We start from the raw sequence: 19,545 nt of genomic DNA on the forward strand, positions 1-19,545 counted from the left end.
TATCTTGGGTCTGATCTATGCATTCCTTTTTGTCGATATCTTGGGTCTGATATACGTATCCCTTTTGTCGATATTCTGTGTCTGATCTGTGCATCCCTGTTTGTCAACATCTTGTGTCTTATGTACGTATTCGTTTTGTCGATATCTTTTGTCGTAATCTTCGCCTCCCTTTCGTTGATATCTTGTGTCTGATCTAAGTATCCCTTTTTGTCGATATCTTGTGCCGTAATCTACGCCTCCCTTTTTGTCGATATCTTGTGTCTGATCTATGCATCCTTTTTGTCGATATCTTGTGTCTAATCTGCGCATCCATTTCGTCAATATCTTGTGTTTAATCTACATACAGAGTCCATAACTAAATGAGCAAAACACTGCTTTTCAATATCTTGTCTTATCTACAGGGTTAAGAAAAACAGAAAGAAAAAAAAAGTGAACTCTAGAGTTTGGACACTGATTTTAGAAATCAAACGAAGGTTTAAAATGAACTGCACAAAAAACAGTTCCATTTACAAATCAAGCGTTCTGGCGGTAAAACAAAACAAAACAACACACACACACACACACACACACACACACACACCACAAAAAATGGTTATGATACAATATTTACGTCAGAAAAACATAAAAGCTGGACAATTCCAAATATTTCTATCAGACTTAAAATCACGATCACTTCCAAAATAACTTTTTTTCTGTTTTACGTTTTGCATTGCTTTTTCTTGTTTTGTTTCAATCAAAGTTTTACAACTTATTTTACAAGAAATCCAAAAATTGAATCTGTAATAACCAAAGCTGAGATAAAAACAAAAACAAAAAAACAAAAACAATTGCTTGATGTTTCAATCACCGTAAGTAGCAAAACAATGCTTAATGCCTGATTTCTATTTTCAAGGATCAGTCTGTCCGACAGACTGACATACTAAAATGGAGACGACACAGACATATGAGAAACATATTTCAAATATATGTAAGGGATCAGGCGTAATAGCCGAGTGGTTAAAGCGCTGGGCTTTCAATCTGAGGGTCCCGGGTTCGAATCTCGGTGACGGCGCCTGGTGGGTAAAGGGTGGAGATTTTTACGATCTCCCAGGTCAACATATGTGCAGACCTGCCAGTGCCTGAACCTCCTTGATGTGTATACGCAAGCAGAAGATCAAATACGCACGTTAAAATTCCTGTTCTCCATGCCAGCGTTCGGTGGGTTATGGAAACAAGAACATACCTAGCATGCACACCCCCGAGTATGGCTGCCTACATGGCGGGGGAGGTTGGGGGTGCGGAGGGGTGAGGGGGCGGGGGCGGACGGGGGAAGGGGGGATTAAAAAAAAGGTCATACACGTATGTTACATGTCTGCCTGAGTGTGTATGTGTGCGTGCCTGAAATGTGATTGAATGACATAGCAAACGAATGATGAGCGCCCAGTGGCAGCCGTCAGTCGGCTCTACCCAGGTATAGGCAGCCTGTTGTGCAAATGACCCCGTGTTTGTAAAGCGCTTAGAGCTTGGTCTCCGACCGAGGATAGGCGCTATATAAGTATCCATGTCAATCAATCAATCAGGTGATATCCAGGTGACTGACTGACCACTAGGGAGACAGATAACAGCGGGATACGAGTGTCCACGTGCAGATAGGAGAACACCTCGGGGAAGTTTCCGTCCCTCGCTGCCGCGAATGTCACCCTGCACACACACGCGCGCGCACGCGAGCACGCACGCATGCATACACGCAAACATGCGCGCGCGCGCACACACACACACACACACACACACACACACATGCACACACATGCACATACACACACACATGCATACGCGCACGGAAACACTAAGATAGATGTACGTGTGTGTGTGTGTGTGTGTGTGTGTGTGTGTGTGTGTGTGTGTGTGTGTGTGATGTTCATTCTTTGCATATCTTGCTTGCCTTGCCAGCCTAGCTTGCTTGCTTCCAGGACTTGCTTTGCTTGCTTGTTTTGCCTTGCATGTAGTGATACTGTTGTTGTTTGTTGTAGTTGCCTTTTTTTTCTTGTTTTTTTCTTCTTCTTCCTTTGTTTTCTTTTCTTCTTTTTCACACACCCGGGTTTGTTTGTTTTTTTTTTGTTTTTCCTTGATCTGAGCCTCAGTACCTGGACTTAGTAACACACCCCTCCCTTTACCTTCCATGCCCTCATCTACCCCACAACCCATTCCTCATCTTCTTCAAAACGAAACACACCCCTCCCTTTACCTTCCATGCCCTCATCTACCCCACAACCCATTCCTTGTCTTCTTCAAAACGAACCACACCCCTCCCTTCACCTTCCATGCCCTCATCTACCCCACAACCCATTCCTCATCTTCTTCAAAACGAAACACACCCCTGCCTTTACCTTCCATGCCCTCATCTACCCCACAACCCATTCCTCATCTTCTTCAAAACGAAACACACCCCTGCCTTTACCTTCCATGCCCTCATCTACCCCACAACCCATTCCTCATCTTCTTCAAACGTGAAAAAAAAATCAATTAAAAAAAAAAAACGTTCCGGGAGTGTGGTCACAACGATGTCACAGCAAGGAGAAGAATGGTAAAGAGAGGCAGTGGAGTTTGTTACTATCTTTATCATATTACGTTTTCTCTCCCCCCCCCCACCCCCCCCACCCCCACCCACCCCTAAAGAATACTTTTTTTTTTTTAGCTGCCCCATCATTTGCACCGTTTCAGTGGCATTACTCCCACGCCACTCATTTAGATTCCCCCATACACGGCCACATCCGGGTTAGTCCGTCGCAGTTCCAGCGTCGGCAGTCCACAGGGAACCATCGATGTTAGGCCGCCTGGAGGCCACACGCCAGAGGAGACCTTGCACTGCTGCTGAGTCACTTCGGTGGTGTTCAGTGGTGCCTGTTCTGATTTAACGTACTTAGGACACCACCTACTAAGCCCCCTACTAACGACAATAATGGCTTAGTTGCGGAGCCAGACTGAGTGAGCGTCCCTCCAAGAGTGGAGAATCCAAAATTAGTCAATGAGTGTAATTGCTTGCCCTTGGATAAGATGCGATAAAGAGAAGTAAAGACAAGATGCATAAAGAGAATTTCCATCGGTGCGGCAACACAAACGTGGACAATTTAACCAAACACGAAGATTTTAAACATGACTGATTTTTTTAAAGCAAACTTAAACATGTAAGACATGCGTATAGATTTTTTTTTAACCACATTGCATATATTCAGTTTAAAACATTGTGGTTGATGTAATAGAATGAATCCGTTTTGAAAGGTACAAAAACCATAACATTGAAGATACACAAACACTTGAGTGAGTCCCTCCCTAAGCCCCCCCGTCCCCCTCACCTCCCCTCCCTCCCCTCCCTCCCCTTCCATGTTAGAAATGCCGTCATCTTATCGTACAACTGCATTGATTAAAATAAAAATTGAAAGAAAGCGAGAAAGGAGAGAGAGGCAGACAGACAGAGACATTGAAAAGACAGACAGACAGACAGACAGACAGTCACAGAGAGAGGCCGTCAACCTGTTAAACCACTTATTTGATCTGACCAAAAATTGAATGAAAGAAAGAGAGAGAGTGAGGGGGGCAGGGGGGGGGGGTAGGGAGAGACAAACAGACAGACAGACAGAGCCAGAAAAAGGGGAAAGAGAGAGACAGAGAGTGAGACGGAGAGAGAGGGCGAGAAGAGAGTAACACACACACACACACACACACACACACCAACCATACCCACCCACGCCCCACCCAACCACCCACCGACCCACATCCACACACACACACACACACACACACACACACACACACACACACACACACACATCCAGAAAGCCAGACGAGGAAGGGGTGGTTACAGGTCGGGGTTCGAACCTGGGAACGACGAACATGCCACTGTTGGCACTGCCCGCCGTGGAAGTCATGACACACAGGGGAACGATGAAGGCTGCTAGCCCCGTGCCCAGCACCGCGTTACCCCACGTCTGTGTGTGTGTGTGTGTGTGTGGACAGAGGGATTCACACACACACGGTCAGACAAACACACACACACACACAAGTATGCACACGCACGAACGCACGCATGCACACGCATGCACATGATCATGCACACACACACACACACACACACACACACACACACACACATACAAACACACGCGCGCGCGCGCGCTAAGAGTTAGCGCTGAATAAAACATACACAAACACACACACACACACACACACACACACACACACACATACACACACACATACACAGACATACACACACACACACACACACGCACACACATATCGACACACATCCGCGCACAGCACGCGCACAAACATGCATACATACACACATGAACAGATATACATATACTAATGCATAACACACACACACACACACACACACACACACACACACACACACACACACACACGAACGCGCGCGCGCACACACACACACACTCCACACACACACACACTCCATACACACACACACACACACACACACACACACACACACACACACACACACACACACTCCACACACACACACACACACACACACACACACACACAGACCACAGCCACAGTGTCGGAGGACAGCATCTGGTCAGTGGACATGACGGCAAGGTAAGACACGTTGGTCAGCACGTAGATGACCGTCACCATCAGGACTCCCGCTATGGAGGCCACGGGCACGTTCCTGGACACACGTCCTCAGCTCTTGGGACAGGAGTGGGCATTGAGGAGGAGGATACTACGACTACTACTACTACTACTACTACTACCAATGATTAAAAATATATGATAATAATAATAATAATAATAATAATAATGATGATGATGATGACGATGATGGTACAGCAGTAGTAATAATAATGAGAAGAAGAAGAATGATAATAATAGTAATGATGATGATGATGATGATGATGATGAGAATGATAATGATATAGTTGTAGTAGTAAAAGGAGGAGGAACAATAACAAAAATGATGATTATGATAAGAAGAAGAAGAATATAGTAGTAGTAGAGTAGTAGTAGTAAGAAGAAGAAGAAGCAGAAGAAAAAGAAGACTAACAACAGCAACAACTACAAGAAGAAGAAAAGAAGATCATCATATCATCATCATCATCATCATTATATCATCATCATCGTCATCATCATCATCATTACGTCGTCATTGTCGTCATCGATTATCATCATCATCATACGAAGAAGAGGAAGAGCGATACTTACAACAACAGCAATCATGATTCCAGAACTAAGACGTAGCAGTAGTAGTGTTATGCGTGTGTTTAATTATCATTATTATCATCATTGTTATTGTTATTGTTGTTGTTAATCTTGTTAGTAGTTAGAGATTTTTGTTTTTCTAATGGATGAACATGCAGGACAAGAGCCCACAGATACCGGATTGTGTGTCAGGTCAGGGGCATAGCCCTTGCTACTGGTACCATGTAACCCAGTACTACCTGCCGCATGTGAAGTCTCCCAACGACGGACCAGGCGGAGGAGGAAACCTTTCCCAACGGCTGTGAAGGCGGAAGAGGATGACCAAAGGGCAGGGGGAGCTCTTATCCTTGGCTGGAAGTCCCCCTAGGAGACGGAGCTCCGAAGAAAAAACCTGCACCTGCCGAGGCCGTCCTACACGTGGTAGTATCTGCACCTGTGGGACTGTGAGCGTCGGTAGGCGAGAGAGTGGGGAAGGGACTGCACAACTCCTCCTCACTTAAAAAAGTCACATGTGCTGGTCAGGCAACCAGGCTAATGTCGGAACGACGAGCTAGCCCTTCACCTGTGGGAAGTACTGCGCATCCAGAATCGGCCTCTTCTCCCATATGAGGACACACACCGACAGGAAAGCCTGCCTGCCTACTCATCCGTCGGTCCGACGGGAGACTCCATCAGTTAGAGATTTCTTTCTTTACTCTCAAAATAAGAACTGTGATTTGGATCCATTGCCAACTAACCTTCTAAAAATATGTCTAGGTGGTGTTCTCCCCTTGATCACCACTGCACTATTACAAACCACTCTCTGAGTCAGGCACTGTTGATGATTCTGTCAAACTGGCAACTGTCGCCCCTCGTTTGAAAAAAGCACAATCTGGACACGAATCAACTAAAGGACTATAGACCCGTGTCTAAACTTTCATTCATTTCTAACATTACTGAGAACGTTGTGTTACAGCTGTTACAGGAACATCTTGATAAAAACGGTCAACCTGAAATTTGTCTGTCAGTCTATTGAAAACAACACAGCACGGAAACAGCCCTTCTTTCTGTAAAAGTCTTTTTTCAAATGCAGACAAAAAAGCTTATATCATTTGTGGCGTTCTTAGACCTGTGAGTAGCGTTTGATACAACTGACCACCACATTCCTATCAACCGTCTTAGCACTACCTTTGGCATTCGATCCACTGCTTTAAAATGGTTTTCATCATATCTTTCAAACCGTCAGCTCTGCGTAAAAGTAAATCATACCACTTCTAAGGTTATCCCTCTTGTATTTGGTGTCCCTCAGGGGTCAGTTCTTGGACCTATCTTATTCACTTTATATATTCAGCCTTTGTCTGACATCAAAATCATGCTGTAGGAGACCGAGCTCGTCTCAGTGAAAAAAAGGGAGCCCAGTCACTTTCGGCACTGCTACAGCTACATTTCAAACATCAGCTAGATACCTAGGTGTACATATTAATCAGACCTTGACCATGGTTGACCATATTTCATCCCTGTGTCGCTCATGTAATTTCCATCTTCACAGACTGGCCTCAGTCAGACCATACTAAACAGAGAAAAACATGGCTCAGTTGGTTTCCTCTTTTGTCCTGTCCAGACTAGAATACTGCAATTCTACTCTAGCAGGTTGACCATCTTCCTCTCTTAATAAATTACATAAAGTAAAGAACAATGCTGAACGGCTTGTCCTGCAAAAAAAGAAATCTGATCATATCATACCTCTTTTGCATCAGTTACACTAGCTTCCTATAGAGTCCCGCATTCACTTTTAACTAACGACACTTGCCTTCCGACATTTTGATGAATCTCTTCCCCCATATCTCTCCTCTGTGCTGGAAACGTACGGACCATGTAGAACGCAAAGATCCAGTTCTGAAAGGTTACCCAAAGTCCCAAGAACTTATCTAAAATGCATAGGGAAAAGGTCTTTTAGTGCTCAAGTACCTCAAGTTTGGAATTCATTACCATCGTACCTCAGAAATGCTCCTGATCTCCAGTCCGTTCAGTCAAAACTGAAAACGCACCTTTTCCGTAAACATTTCTTACTCAGCACAATGGAGAGTCCAAGTCTGTTCGCCAACTGGAATTTTATGCTGGAGATATTTTAATACTTATGTAATCCTGTTTTAGTGAAGTTGATATTCAATGTGTCTGGGCGTGCATGCGTGCGTGCGTGTGTGTGTGTGTGTGTGTGTGTGTGTGTGTGTGTGTCTGTTTGTGTGTGTACGTGCGTGCGTGTGCGTGCGCGCATGAGTGTGTGGTTTATGAACTGTGTATTTTATTTATGGAATGTATTTCTTTTCAATCTAAGCATTATTTACTTGATATTTTTTATAATTTTTTGATGGATTATGCTTGTTTGTTCTCAACTGTGAACGCATTTGGGTTGAGGCAGAGCTCTTGCAGTGTTTTATGTTTATTTCTATCTGGATGATGTAAGGCGCTTTGAGCAGCATTAGTACTGGAAAAGTTATTAATTATCATTAGTAGTAGTAGTAGTTGTAGTAGTAGTATCAAAGACACGCACACTCAGTGCTTTATATGTATATATTTTGTCTTCTTGTTCTTTTCTTTTTTTTTCCTTCTTCTTTTTTTAAGTATAACATTTGTGGGTATGGAGGTTAATTCATTCACTCTGTAAACCATAGTTGTTGGTTTGTTGTTGTTGTTGTTTTGTTTGTTTCTTTCTTTCTTTGGGGGGTCGGGTGGTAGGTTGTTGTTGTTGTTGTTTTCATTTGTGTTCTCATAGTTTCAGCTTGTAAGTTTTGTTCAATGAAAATGTGTGGCTGACTCACTAACTTATTTTTACCTGGATGGGTTTTTCACTTCTTCAACGATGCTGTTGGCGTTGTCCCTGAAACACATGAACGTTACAAAAAAAACCATAAGTATTGTGTTGCGTTGCGCTGCCCTACGCTGTTCTGTGCTGTGCTATGTGGTGTTTGTTTGCGTTGCGTTGGTATGTGTTGTGTTGTGTTGTGTTGTGTTGTGTTGTGTTGTGTTTCACAGCATTGTTCAGTGTTCTGTTGCGTTGCGTTGTGTTGTTGTGGTGTGTTTCACAGCATTGTGCAGTGTTGTGTTGCGTTGTGTTGTGTTGTTGTGGTGTGTTTCACAGCATTGTGCAGTGTTGTGTTGCGTTGTGTTGTGTTGTTGTGGTGTGTTTCACAGCATTGTGCAGTGTTCTGTTGCGTTGCGTTGTGTTGTTGTGGTGTGTTTCACAGCATTGTGCAGTGTTGTGTTGCGTTGTGTTGTGTTGTTGTGGTGTGTTTCACAGCATTGTGCAGTGTTGTGTTGCGTTGCGTTGTGTTGGTTTATGTAGCGTTGTGTTGCGATGGCTTGCTACAGAACTTTCAAACCCCAGAGCATTAAATCAAGTTAAACTAACAAACATACACAAACGGCACACAATGTTACCGACCCTTTTCTTCTCCTTCTTCTTCTTCCTCTCATCTTCTTCCTCGTGCTCAGTACAACGAATAATGATATTAATGATAATGGCAATAATAAATTATGATAATAATAATAATAATTAAAAATGATAAAAATGATAAATGATAATGATAAAAATGATGATAATGATGACGATGATGATAATTATTATCATTATTATCATCCTCATCATCGTCATCATTATCATCTTTTTTATCATTACTAGATAAACAAATCAGAGGTGTGTCGCACCATCCGCCATAGGCCCACATGACGAAGTAGAAGGAACTGGCGATGGAGGCTGGAGAATCACTGGTGCCAGCGAACCCTGTCCCCAGTTCGGAATCCATGTTGTCACCTGGAGAACAACAGTTTTCAGTTTTAAGTTCCAGTTCCTCAAGGAAGCGTTACTGCTTTCGGAACAATTCTACAGACGATCCACAACATCTGCTGGGCATGATGCCTGACCAGCAGCATAACCCAACGCGCTCAATCAGGCTTTGAGTGGTTGTGTAGGCTATGTCCGGCCCAACACTCGGCTTATATCACAGATTAACATAAGTTTTACATTTGGGCCAACAGCAAAGTGAGACCTGTTTTATCAATAGTTTCTCCAGTCAATGGGAAATCATTTACAGCTGTCTTTTGTGAAGGACTATGGCTCTCAAACTAGGAGGCAAAATTGCACTGGTTCTTAGTGCTGCAGCCTTGTGGGCTAGTTGGCCTTTGGGAACTATCCCAACGCCGACTGTCCTAAAACCCTTTTAGCCGAGAGAGTGGGGATGTAACCTGGGCAAGACACTCTCCACTATAATCAAATTCTAGCCCAAATAGTTGCCTCCTCTGCTGTTCTGATGGTCATAGTCGGACACGACTGACTATCATATATATGTAGGCTATGTATCAAGGCTGTGAATTATGAACCAATCAAGGTGAATTTCTTCTACAGAAAATTGCCAGCGTACAACAGTCATGTGGCCATGGTGTGCCAAGTGCGTGCTGCACACGGGGCCTGGGTTTATCATCCGATTGTCCGAACGCCCAGATTGTTTTTTTAGTCAAACTTGGGAGAAAGTGCGAGACAGGGATTCGAACCCAGACCCTCGTGGACACTGTATTTGCAGATAAGCGTCTTAACCATTCTGCCACCATTCTTCCCTGATTACAACAATAAAGAAATAGTTGGGTCTTTTTTTTCTTTTTTCTTTTTTTTCTTTTTTTTTTTTTTTTTAGAAATCAACGCCATACCCAAGCATTAACTAAAAACATCTCGACCGGTAAGTTGCTGTTGGAAACCACCTTACCTGAAAACACGACAGGCAAAACCTTCATGGTTCACATGTGATTCGTTATGACTAAATAAGATATGCTTGAAAAACGATAAAGAAAATCACTTCTACCAGTAGCAGCGACATAACATAGCAACAACAATAACAACAAAGGTGACATACCAAATAATCACCATCATCATCACTGTTGTTGGTTAACTCTTTCCATACGAACGGCGAAAGAGACGACGTTAACAGCGTTTCACCCCAATCACCATCATCATCACTGTTGTTGGTTAATGCAGCAGCAGCAACGGCAGTAACAGAAGCAGAAGCAGCAGCAGCAGCAGCAAAAACAACAACCATCAGAATCAGCAACAAACGACAACAACAGTAATACAGCCAATAAACCGTCATCATCACTGTCACTTGTGGTGCTACGCCAATAGCAGAACCAGCAGTAGCATCAGAAACAGCAGTTGCGGCAGTAGAAATGTTCTTGATAATATTCAACGTTCATGGGCTGCACGTTCACTTGTGTCTGCAAGCGAGAATTTCAATCAACGTGCATGACAGTTTTACCCTGCCATGTAGGCAGCCATATGTCGTAGGTAAGAGTGGAAGAGGGGGGCTGTGGGAGGGGGGGGGGTTGCTTCCATAACGCACTGAACGCTGACATGCAGAACGGGATATTTAACGTGAGCATTTAATCTCCTGCATGTGCATACACACGGAATGGAGATCAGGCACCAGCAGGCCAGGACACCTGTTGACCTGGGATATTGGGGAAAATCTCCACCTTTTCCTCCCCACCAGGCACCGTGACCCTCAGACCGAAAGCCCAGCCCGACGCTTTAAAACATCTCAGCCGTTGCGGACGTTGTAGTACGTTTCCAATGCACGACAAGTACAATAGCCGAGTAGTTAAAGCGTTAGACTTTCAATCGGTCCCGGGTTCGAATCTCGGTAACGGCGCCTGGTGGGTAAAGGGTGGAGATTTGTCCGATCTCCCAGGTCAACATGTGTGCAGACCTGCTTTTGCCTGAACCCTCTTCGTGTGTATACGGCAAGCAGAAGATCAAATACGGCACGTTAAAAATCCTGTAGTCCATTTCAACGTTCGGTGGGTTATGGAAACAAGAACATACCCAGCATGCACATCCCCGAAAACGGAGTATGGCTGCCTACATAGCGGGATAAAAAAAAAAAAGGTCATGCACGTAAAAGCCCACTCGTGTCCATACGAGTGAACGTGGGAGTTGCAGCCCACGAGCGAAGAAGAGGAAGAGGTTTCCAAAGCACACATCAGAAGGGACATGGCAGTAACGATCAGACGTTGGCCTTCAGATCCTTGTTCACCAGTGGTCAGGGATAGAGGGGAAAGCACTTCAGTCCTCACTGTCCTCACTCCACCCGTACCCGGGTATGAACGGGTACCTGACTTCAGTTTGGGGAAGGTCAAAACGGCGGACGCAGAGGAGATGAGGGCAGCGCCTCTTTCTTTTGCCCCGAGCCTCAGACGCCGTGGAAACGGATTCACTGCCCTGGTGGCCACTGTTAAAAGCAGTGCCAGCAAGTCCCCGACAGGCGCCACCATCCCCTGTCCACACTGCGTCAGAACCTTCCGGGCGCGGATTGGCCTGACCAGTCATCTGCGCACCCACAGAGCCCAACCCACCCACCCCCAGGATGACTAGATGGTCCTCGTCGATCCCGACGGACGAACCACACACATCATTTTTATTGTTATTATTACTACTATAATTATTATCATTGATTTTGTTGTTGTCATTTATTCAGATACTTAATTATTCAATTATTCATTTATGTTATAAACTCTCCTTGATTTACGGGCTTATTTATTATTGTAACCTACTTGTTCATATTAACGTTCGTTTTGTTGTTTTTTTAAATGTCTTTAGTAATTTTTTATAATGAGTGTGAAATGGAGACTGATGGCGGGTGCATGGACATTTGATGCAGCTGAGATTGTGTGCTTCTGAGCGTATGCTAATCAGCTGAATGGTTTATGTATGTCTACATTTTTACTATATAGGATTTAACTGTGTGCCATACACCAAGCATCTTCTTTTAAGAGTAATGAATTATCTTGTGATCTTGTGACAAGGCTATGGGATGTTTACCGTTCTTTTTTATTTTTCAACAAATCAAATCAGAGCTTGCAAGGAGAGCAGCTACCCTTGATGAGAACGACGAGTCCCCCGACGATGATGATGACGAGGGCGATGACCTTGGTGAAGAGGAAGACCACGTTGGTTCTGACGCTCAGCACGTTACTGGTGACGTTCACCACATACAGCGTCACTGCCACATAGGGCGTCATCACTGCGTCACAAGCTTTGTCATCACTGCGTCACACTTTGTCATCACTGCGTCACAGCTTCGTCATCACTGCGTCACAAGCTTCGTCATCACTGCGTCACAAGCTTCGTCATCACTGCGTCACAGCTTTGTCATCACTGCGTCACAGCTTTGTCATCACTGCGTCACAGCTTTGTCAAGACAAGACAAGACAAGGCAAAGCAAGGCAAGGAAAGACGAGGCAAGACAAGGCAAGGCGAGGCAAGGCGTGCGCACACACACACACACACACACACACACACACACACACACACACACACACACACATACACACACGCGCGCGCGCACGCACGAACACACACGCCTCCTTGATACTGAAACTGTCATTAGAAAGTAAAAGATGAAAACAGACAGACACACAGACAAACATGCAAACACATAACTAACCATCTAACTAACTAAAAAGAAATAAGTGATCGAAAAATAATGAACGAATAATAGACGAACTGATTGATGGCCGATAATTAGTCAATACTTTGTCCCAACGCTCAACTCATATTACAGATTGACATTATTTTACATTCAGGCCAACGGCAAAGTGAGAGCTGTTTCATCAACGGTTTCTCAATTACCATGGGAAGTCATTTACAGCTTAGCCTTTTGTGAAGGACTGAAGACTTTCAAACCAAGAGGCAAGATTACACTGCTTCCTCGTGCTACAGCCGCTTTGGGGGGCTAGTTGGGAATAGTACCAACGCCGACTGTCCTAAAGCCCTTATGGCCGAGAGAGTGGGGATGTAACCTGGGCAAGACACTCTCCACTATGATCAAATTCTAGCCCAGGTTAGTCAGGACAGCAACTGCCTCCCCTGCTGTTTTGATGGTCATAGTCGGACATAGTCGACTGACTGTCACACAAGTTGTGACCACGAATTTCTATGCGCACTCACGGCACAGGAATAACTAACGCACTGAAACTGGCTCATGCAGACTGGACAACCCTGTTGGCCGAGAGAGTGGGGGTGTAACTTAGGCAAGACACTCTCCACTGGAATCAGATTCTAGCCCAGATAGTCAGGACAGCAGTTGGCCTCCTCTGTGTTCTCAGTGATGGTCATAGTCGGACACGACTGACAGTCACACCTTAATTTTAAACTGATGATGATGATGATTCTTCTTCTTCTTCTTCTTAATAATAATAATAATGATGATGATTATTATATCTATATAGCGTTGAATCTTGTGCAGAGACAAATCAAAGCGCTTTCGCACCAGTCATTCACACGGAGCTGCGTTCGTGGGCTGCAACTCCCACGTTCACTCATATGTACACGAATAGGCTTTTACGTGTATGACCGTTTTTACCCCGCCATGTAGGCAGCCATACTCCTCTTTCGGGGGTATGCATGCTGGGTATGTTTTTGTTTCCATAAGCCACCGAACGCTGTCATGGATTACATGATCTTTAATGTACGTATTTGATCTTCTGCTTGCGTACACACACAAAGGGAGTTCAGGCACTAGCAGGTCCGCATATATTGTTAACTTGGGAGATTGGACAAATCTCCACCCTTTACCCACCAGGCGCCGTCAGCGAGATTCGAACCCGGGACCTTCAGCTATTGCGCCCGTCAAACTGATGATGATAATAATGATAATGATAAGAAGGAGAAGGACTAATGAAATAACTGATCACCGATGAGCGTGACGGCCGTGACGCTGACGGCCAGTGGGGGCAGGCCACACGGGGGCAGCATGGTCACCAGGTAGCGGGAGAAGGTCAGGCACTTGACGGCCAGGCTGGAGGGGCTTATGATCAGGATATGCGTCCACGCGTACACGAAGGCCAGCCAGGATCCGAACGCCTCCTTCAGGTAAGTGTACGACCCCCCGTGTCTTGGTACTCGACATGCCAGCTCGGCCACCGTGAAGGAACCTTCGGGAAGGGGACGGGGAGGGGAACGGAGGTGTGTGGTTGAGGGGGGTTGGAAGGGGGGGGGAGGAGGCGGGGGAGGGGGGAGGAGGGGGATAGTAGGGTTTGTGGGGTGGGAGCGAGAAGGTGTGTGACAAAAAGAAAACCAAAAAAAGAATACTTGACATCATCAGGAAAGTCTAAACAATAAGAAAAAGAAAACAGAAAAGAAAGAAAACGCCCCTCCACCCAAAAATAGATATTTACAAACAAACAAACAAAGATACATACATACATGCACGTATATATATATATATATATATATATATATATATATATATATATATATATATATATATATATATATGTGTGTGTGTGTGTGTGTGTGTGTGTGTGTGTGTGTGTATTAAAATAAGACAAAACAAATAGTGATAAAAACCAAAGAGAAATACATACATACACATGTATATGTTTTTGTATATATATTACAATAAGATAAAGCAAATAGTGATAAAAACCAAAGAGAAATACATACAGACATATGTATATGTGTATGTACATACATTACCATAAGATAAAGCAAATAGTGATGAAAATCAAAGAGAAATACATACATACATACATATGTATATGTGTATGTATATATATTACAATAAGATAAAGCAAATAGTGATGAAAATCAAAGAGAAAAGAATAAAAGATCCAAGACACAACAATGAATGAATGAATGACAAAGACAGACAGACAGAAAGAAAGATAGATAGATAGACAGATAGATAGACAGACAGACAGACAGACAGACAGATAGATAGATAGATAGATAGATAGATATTCCGCTCACCAAACAGGGAGATGACTCCCCCTAAAGTCCACACCACCAGGTTCAGGCCTACAGACTTCGTGTTGCGAAGTACCGCTGTTGGAGAGATGAAAATGCCAGAACCTTTGGAACACACACACACACACACACACACACACACACACACACACACACACACACACACACACGTCACACTTAAATGTTATACCTCCTTTAACATACCGAATAATAATAATCATCATAATAATCATAATGATTATGATAATGATGATAATAATAATAATAATATTGTTAATGATATCAGAATAGCCCTTGAAATCAGACCCAAAGATAGAATCAGATGTGTCATTGCAAGTCAGTTCAAGAGAGAGAGAGAGTGTTAACAGGTAGTTACATACATACATACATACATGATAGTCGTGTCCGACTATGACCATCAGAACAGCAGATGAGGCAACTGCTGTTCCGACTATTTGGTCTAGAATTTGATTATAGTGGAGAGTGTCTTGCCCAGTTTACATCCCTAATCTCTCGGCCAAGAGGGTTTTAGGACAGTCGGCGTTGGTACCATTCCCAAAGGCAAACTAGCCCCCCAAGGCTGCAGCACTAAGAGCCAGTGTCGTCTTGCCTCCCAGTCTGAGAGTACTAGTCCTTCAAAAAAAGGACTGAGCTGTAAATTGTATGGCTTCCCATTGTGATGGAGATCATACAGCTTTCACCCAAATGTAAGTTTATGTCAATCTGTGATACGGGCTGAGTGTTGGACCCACATACATACATACATACATACATACATACATACAAGGCCCAACACAGCTTACATCACAGACTGCCATAAGTTTACAGTTGGGCCAACAGCAAAGTGAAAGCTGTATTATCAATGGTTTCCCAATTGCAATGGGAAATCATTTACATACATACATACCTATGTGGAGTGATGGCCTAGAGGTAACGCGTCCGCCTAGGAAACGAGAGAATCTGAACGCGCTGGTTCGAATCACGGCTCAGCCGCCGATATTTTCTCCCCCTCCACTAGACCTTGAGTGGTGGTCTGGACGCTATTCATTCGGATGAGACGATAAACCGAGGTCCCGTGTGCAGCATGTACTTAGCGCACGTAAAAGAACCCACGGCAACAAAAGGGTTGTTCCTGGCAAAATTCTGTTGGAAAAAAATCCACTTCGATAAGAAAAACAAATCAAACTGCACGTAGGAAAAAAAAAAAACAACCACCAAAAATGGGTGGCGCTGTAGTGTAGCGACGCGCTCTCCCTGGGGGAGAGCAGCCGGAATTTCACACAATTTATCTGTCGTGATAAAAAGAAATACAAAATACAAAAATACATACATACATAGGCAGACAGGTAGACAGGCAGACAGACAGACACTGTTATGGTGTTGTTTTTCATGTCTGTACCAATCATGCTGCCCACGGTGAAGCTGATGGCACCCAGCAGGCTCACGGAGCGTCTCAGGTTCAACCCCTCGGCCGTCTCCATCGTCACTTTGGGCTTCTCCTCCATTCCTCCTCCTTCCTCCATCCCCTCTTTCACAGCCAATCCTCCTTCTCCTCCTCCTCCTCCTCCTTCTCTCCCTCCTCTCCACTCCGCCTTGTAATCCGTCGAGCCCATGGTGGTGGTAGTGGAGATGGTGGTGGTGGGTGCGAGAATTTCAGAGTACGTCTCGCTCGATTCTTCCATGTTTTTTTTTTTTTTAGGATGGTTGATCAAAGCAAGCGACGGTAGATGCGCTGAGACAAAAAAATCGGGACACACACACTGACGCGCGCGCGCGCGCGCACATACACACACACACACACACACATATATATACATACACCCCCCCCCCCCACACACACACACACACACACACACGCACACACACATACACACACACACACACTCACACACATACACAGCAGTTAGGTTATAAGCTGATGCTCTCAAACCAAGAGCATGTGCATCTCGGTGCATGCATAATATAATGCACTGGAACGGTCGTGAACATAAAACCAAGAGCGCAGTGGAGGTCTACTGTAACTGTCACTGGCACCAGCAACATGTGTACGTACGGACGGCTTCTGTTCAAACGTGTGTGTGTGTGTGTGTGTGTGTGTGTGTGTGTGTGTGTGTGTGTGTGTGCAGTGCGTGCATGTGTGAGTATGCACAAGTTTTTATATTGATATGCACTTGTATGTATATTAATTTCTACTGTATCTGTGTTTGTGCATGGTTTTCGATTTATGTTCATACTTTTTTATGCACTATTCCCCCCCCCCCCCCCAATATTCCTTGTGACCCCGGTACACGTGGTAATAAAGACACATTCTATTCTATTCTATTCTGTTCTACTACTTGGAGCGCATGTTTCCCCGCTCACTGGCAGATTGGTCATCAGCCCCGTTCACTGTCTCTCTGTGCCTGAGTCATCACGTGACGGCCTGCACGTCCAATCTGTCTGTCACCCTGACTTGTAGAATGACACAAATTACATGAGCGATTTTGTGAGGAGAGGATCCTCAAGGAAAAAAACGCGAACTACAAGAAAGCAACGTCTTCATCGGGTAGGACTTCTCTCAAGGAGTACGGGACATCCGAAGAAAGCTGACTCCTTTCCTGAAGACAGCAAGGAACGAGGGGGAGAACTTGAGGCGACCATGGTGTTTGACCACCTGGTGATCAACGGCAAGAAGTTTGTCCTTGGCAATAATGACAATTTCTTCTTCTTCTTCTTCTTCTTCTTCTTCTTCTTCTTCCTTCGTGGGCTGCAACTCCCACGTTCACTCGTATGTACACGAGTGGGATTTTATATGTATAACCGTTTTTATCCGGCCATGTAGGCAGCCATACTCCGTTTTCAGGGGTGTGTATGCTGGGTATGTTCCTGTTTTCATAACCCACCGAACGCTGACATGGATTACAGGATCTTTAACGTGCCGAATTTGATCTTCTGCTTGCCGTATACACGCGAAGAGGGTTCAGGCAGTAGCAGGTCTGCACATATGTTGACCTGGGAGATAGGACAAATCTCCACCCTTTACCCACCAGGCGCCGTTACCGAGATTCGAACCCGGGACCCTCACATTGAATGTCCAGCGCTTTAACCACTCGGTTATTGCGCCCATCTAATGACAATTTAATGTCTGCAAAGTAGCAACTTCGGGAGTCGGCCGGCCCAGTCACAAAGCGAGGCGGTCACCGTCTAAAGTGCCCAACCACCCTGTTTCGCCAGGAGACAGACAGACAGACACAGACAGAGAGAAACGGGGTGGGTAGCTGAAGGACTTTCTCTTGTTATGTGCAAAGTAACCCAACCAGAGGTGTTTACTATTCAACACGCTCAAGTTATTCACACAATGGCAAGAGAAAGGAGCTTGCGTGCGCAGCTCAGCACCATTACACAACAAGTTCTGTTCTTCAGTGAGAAACAAAGAAAAGAAAAAGGGGGAGGGTAGTCCTTTCACAATGCTTTTCTTCCAGCAAAGTTATGGAACCCACGTTGAAGTCTTCGTGATAAAGCAGTCAGCGAACAAACAGTGCGGTGTAACTTGGTACTGCACCCCCACCCCCACAGTAATCTTGGGACCTTCTGTAACGCGAAATTCTCTACCTTTATTTCTTCACGCCCTGTCTGAGAATAGAACTGTGTGTGTGTGTGTGTGTGTGTGTGTGTGTGTGTGTGTCGGTGTGTCTGTCTGTCTGTCTCTGTGTGCATGTGTGTCTGAATGAATGCATGTTTCATGTATTATATTGTACATGCAGTGAATGTATACAGGCACTATGTTATGAATGTGTGTGAGTATGCCCTCATCTCTCTCTCTCTCTCTCTCTCTCTCTCTCTCTTCTTCTTCTTCTTCTTCTTCCCCACTACCATTGCACTTCGCATGACTCGCATGAAAAGGTGAAGCATGTGACCAGTGGTCACTTTCACACCTGAGCCTCCTTGTGGCTATAGCCTTCTCTCTCTCTCTCTCTCTCTCTCTCCGTCGCCCAACAGGCCAGCGTCGCATATCATCGCTAAAAACCCTTTTGTGACTGGTCTGCTGTATGTCTCTGGCCTGCGCGTGGATCTTTTCTTACCTTTCATCTGTATACTCTTTTAATTCAGTAATTCTTTTGTACCGTCCCCTTTATAAAATACCACTCGGGTAGACACGGCTACAGTATTATCATTATTATCATCATACAATACAATACAATACAACACTGACCACAGTAAAAGAAAAGAAATCGAACAAGAACTGTGCACGAACAAACTTCCCCCATGTCCCACTCACCTTCTCTGACACACAGTCTCTGTCAGCAGCGGGAAAGAAAAATAATCGTCGGCCCCAGGCTGCAGCGGTTTTCTGTGCACAACAGGGTGCGTGCTTGAATGTCTTCACGGCTATGACGGTAGTAACACACACACACACACACACACACACACACACACACACATAGGGGGAGGGAGGGACACACACACACACACACACACGCACGCACGCACGCACGCACGCACGCACGCACGCACACACACACACACACACACACACACACACGCACGCATGCACACACACGCGCACGCACACACACACACACACACAC

General features: G+C 44.8%; 1 protein-coding gene across 1 annotated transcript in view; it reads right to left on the reverse strand.

Annotated features, from left to right (window-relative positions):
• The window catches only part of LOC143294852 (Y+L amino acid transporter 2-like), a 22,076-nt gene extending 5,371 nt beyond the window's left edge, over positions 1-16,705 (reverse strand). The window contains exons 1-9 of the mRNA XM_076606357.1: positions 16,377-16,705; positions 14,981-15,082; positions 13,924-14,163; positions 12,105-12,230; positions 8,890-8,995; positions 8,018-8,062; positions 4,552-4,675; positions 3,856-3,965; positions 1,584-1,680 (exon numbers count right to left, since the gene is read on the reverse strand). Of these exons, the coding sequence (XP_076462472.1) occupies positions 1,584-1,680; positions 3,856-3,965; positions 4,552-4,675; positions 8,018-8,062; positions 8,890-8,995; positions 12,105-12,230; positions 13,924-14,163; positions 14,981-15,082; positions 16,377-16,659 (1,233 nt within the window). The 5' untranslated portion in view covers positions 16,660-16,705. The remainder of the gene's footprint in view (positions 1-1,583; positions 1,681-3,855; positions 3,966-4,551; positions 4,676-8,017; positions 8,063-8,889; positions 8,996-12,104; positions 12,231-13,923; positions 14,164-14,980; positions 15,083-16,376) is intronic.
• Between the last annotated feature and the right edge of the window lie 2,840 nt (positions 16,706-19,545).

Source organism: Babylonia areolata, chromosome 20 (assembly GCF_041734735.1).
Source record: "Babylonia areolata isolate BAREFJ2019XMU chromosome 20, ASM4173473v1, whole genome shotgun sequence".
NCBI lineage: Eukaryota > Metazoa > Mollusca > Gastropoda > Neogastropoda > Buccinidae > Babylonia > Babylonia areolata.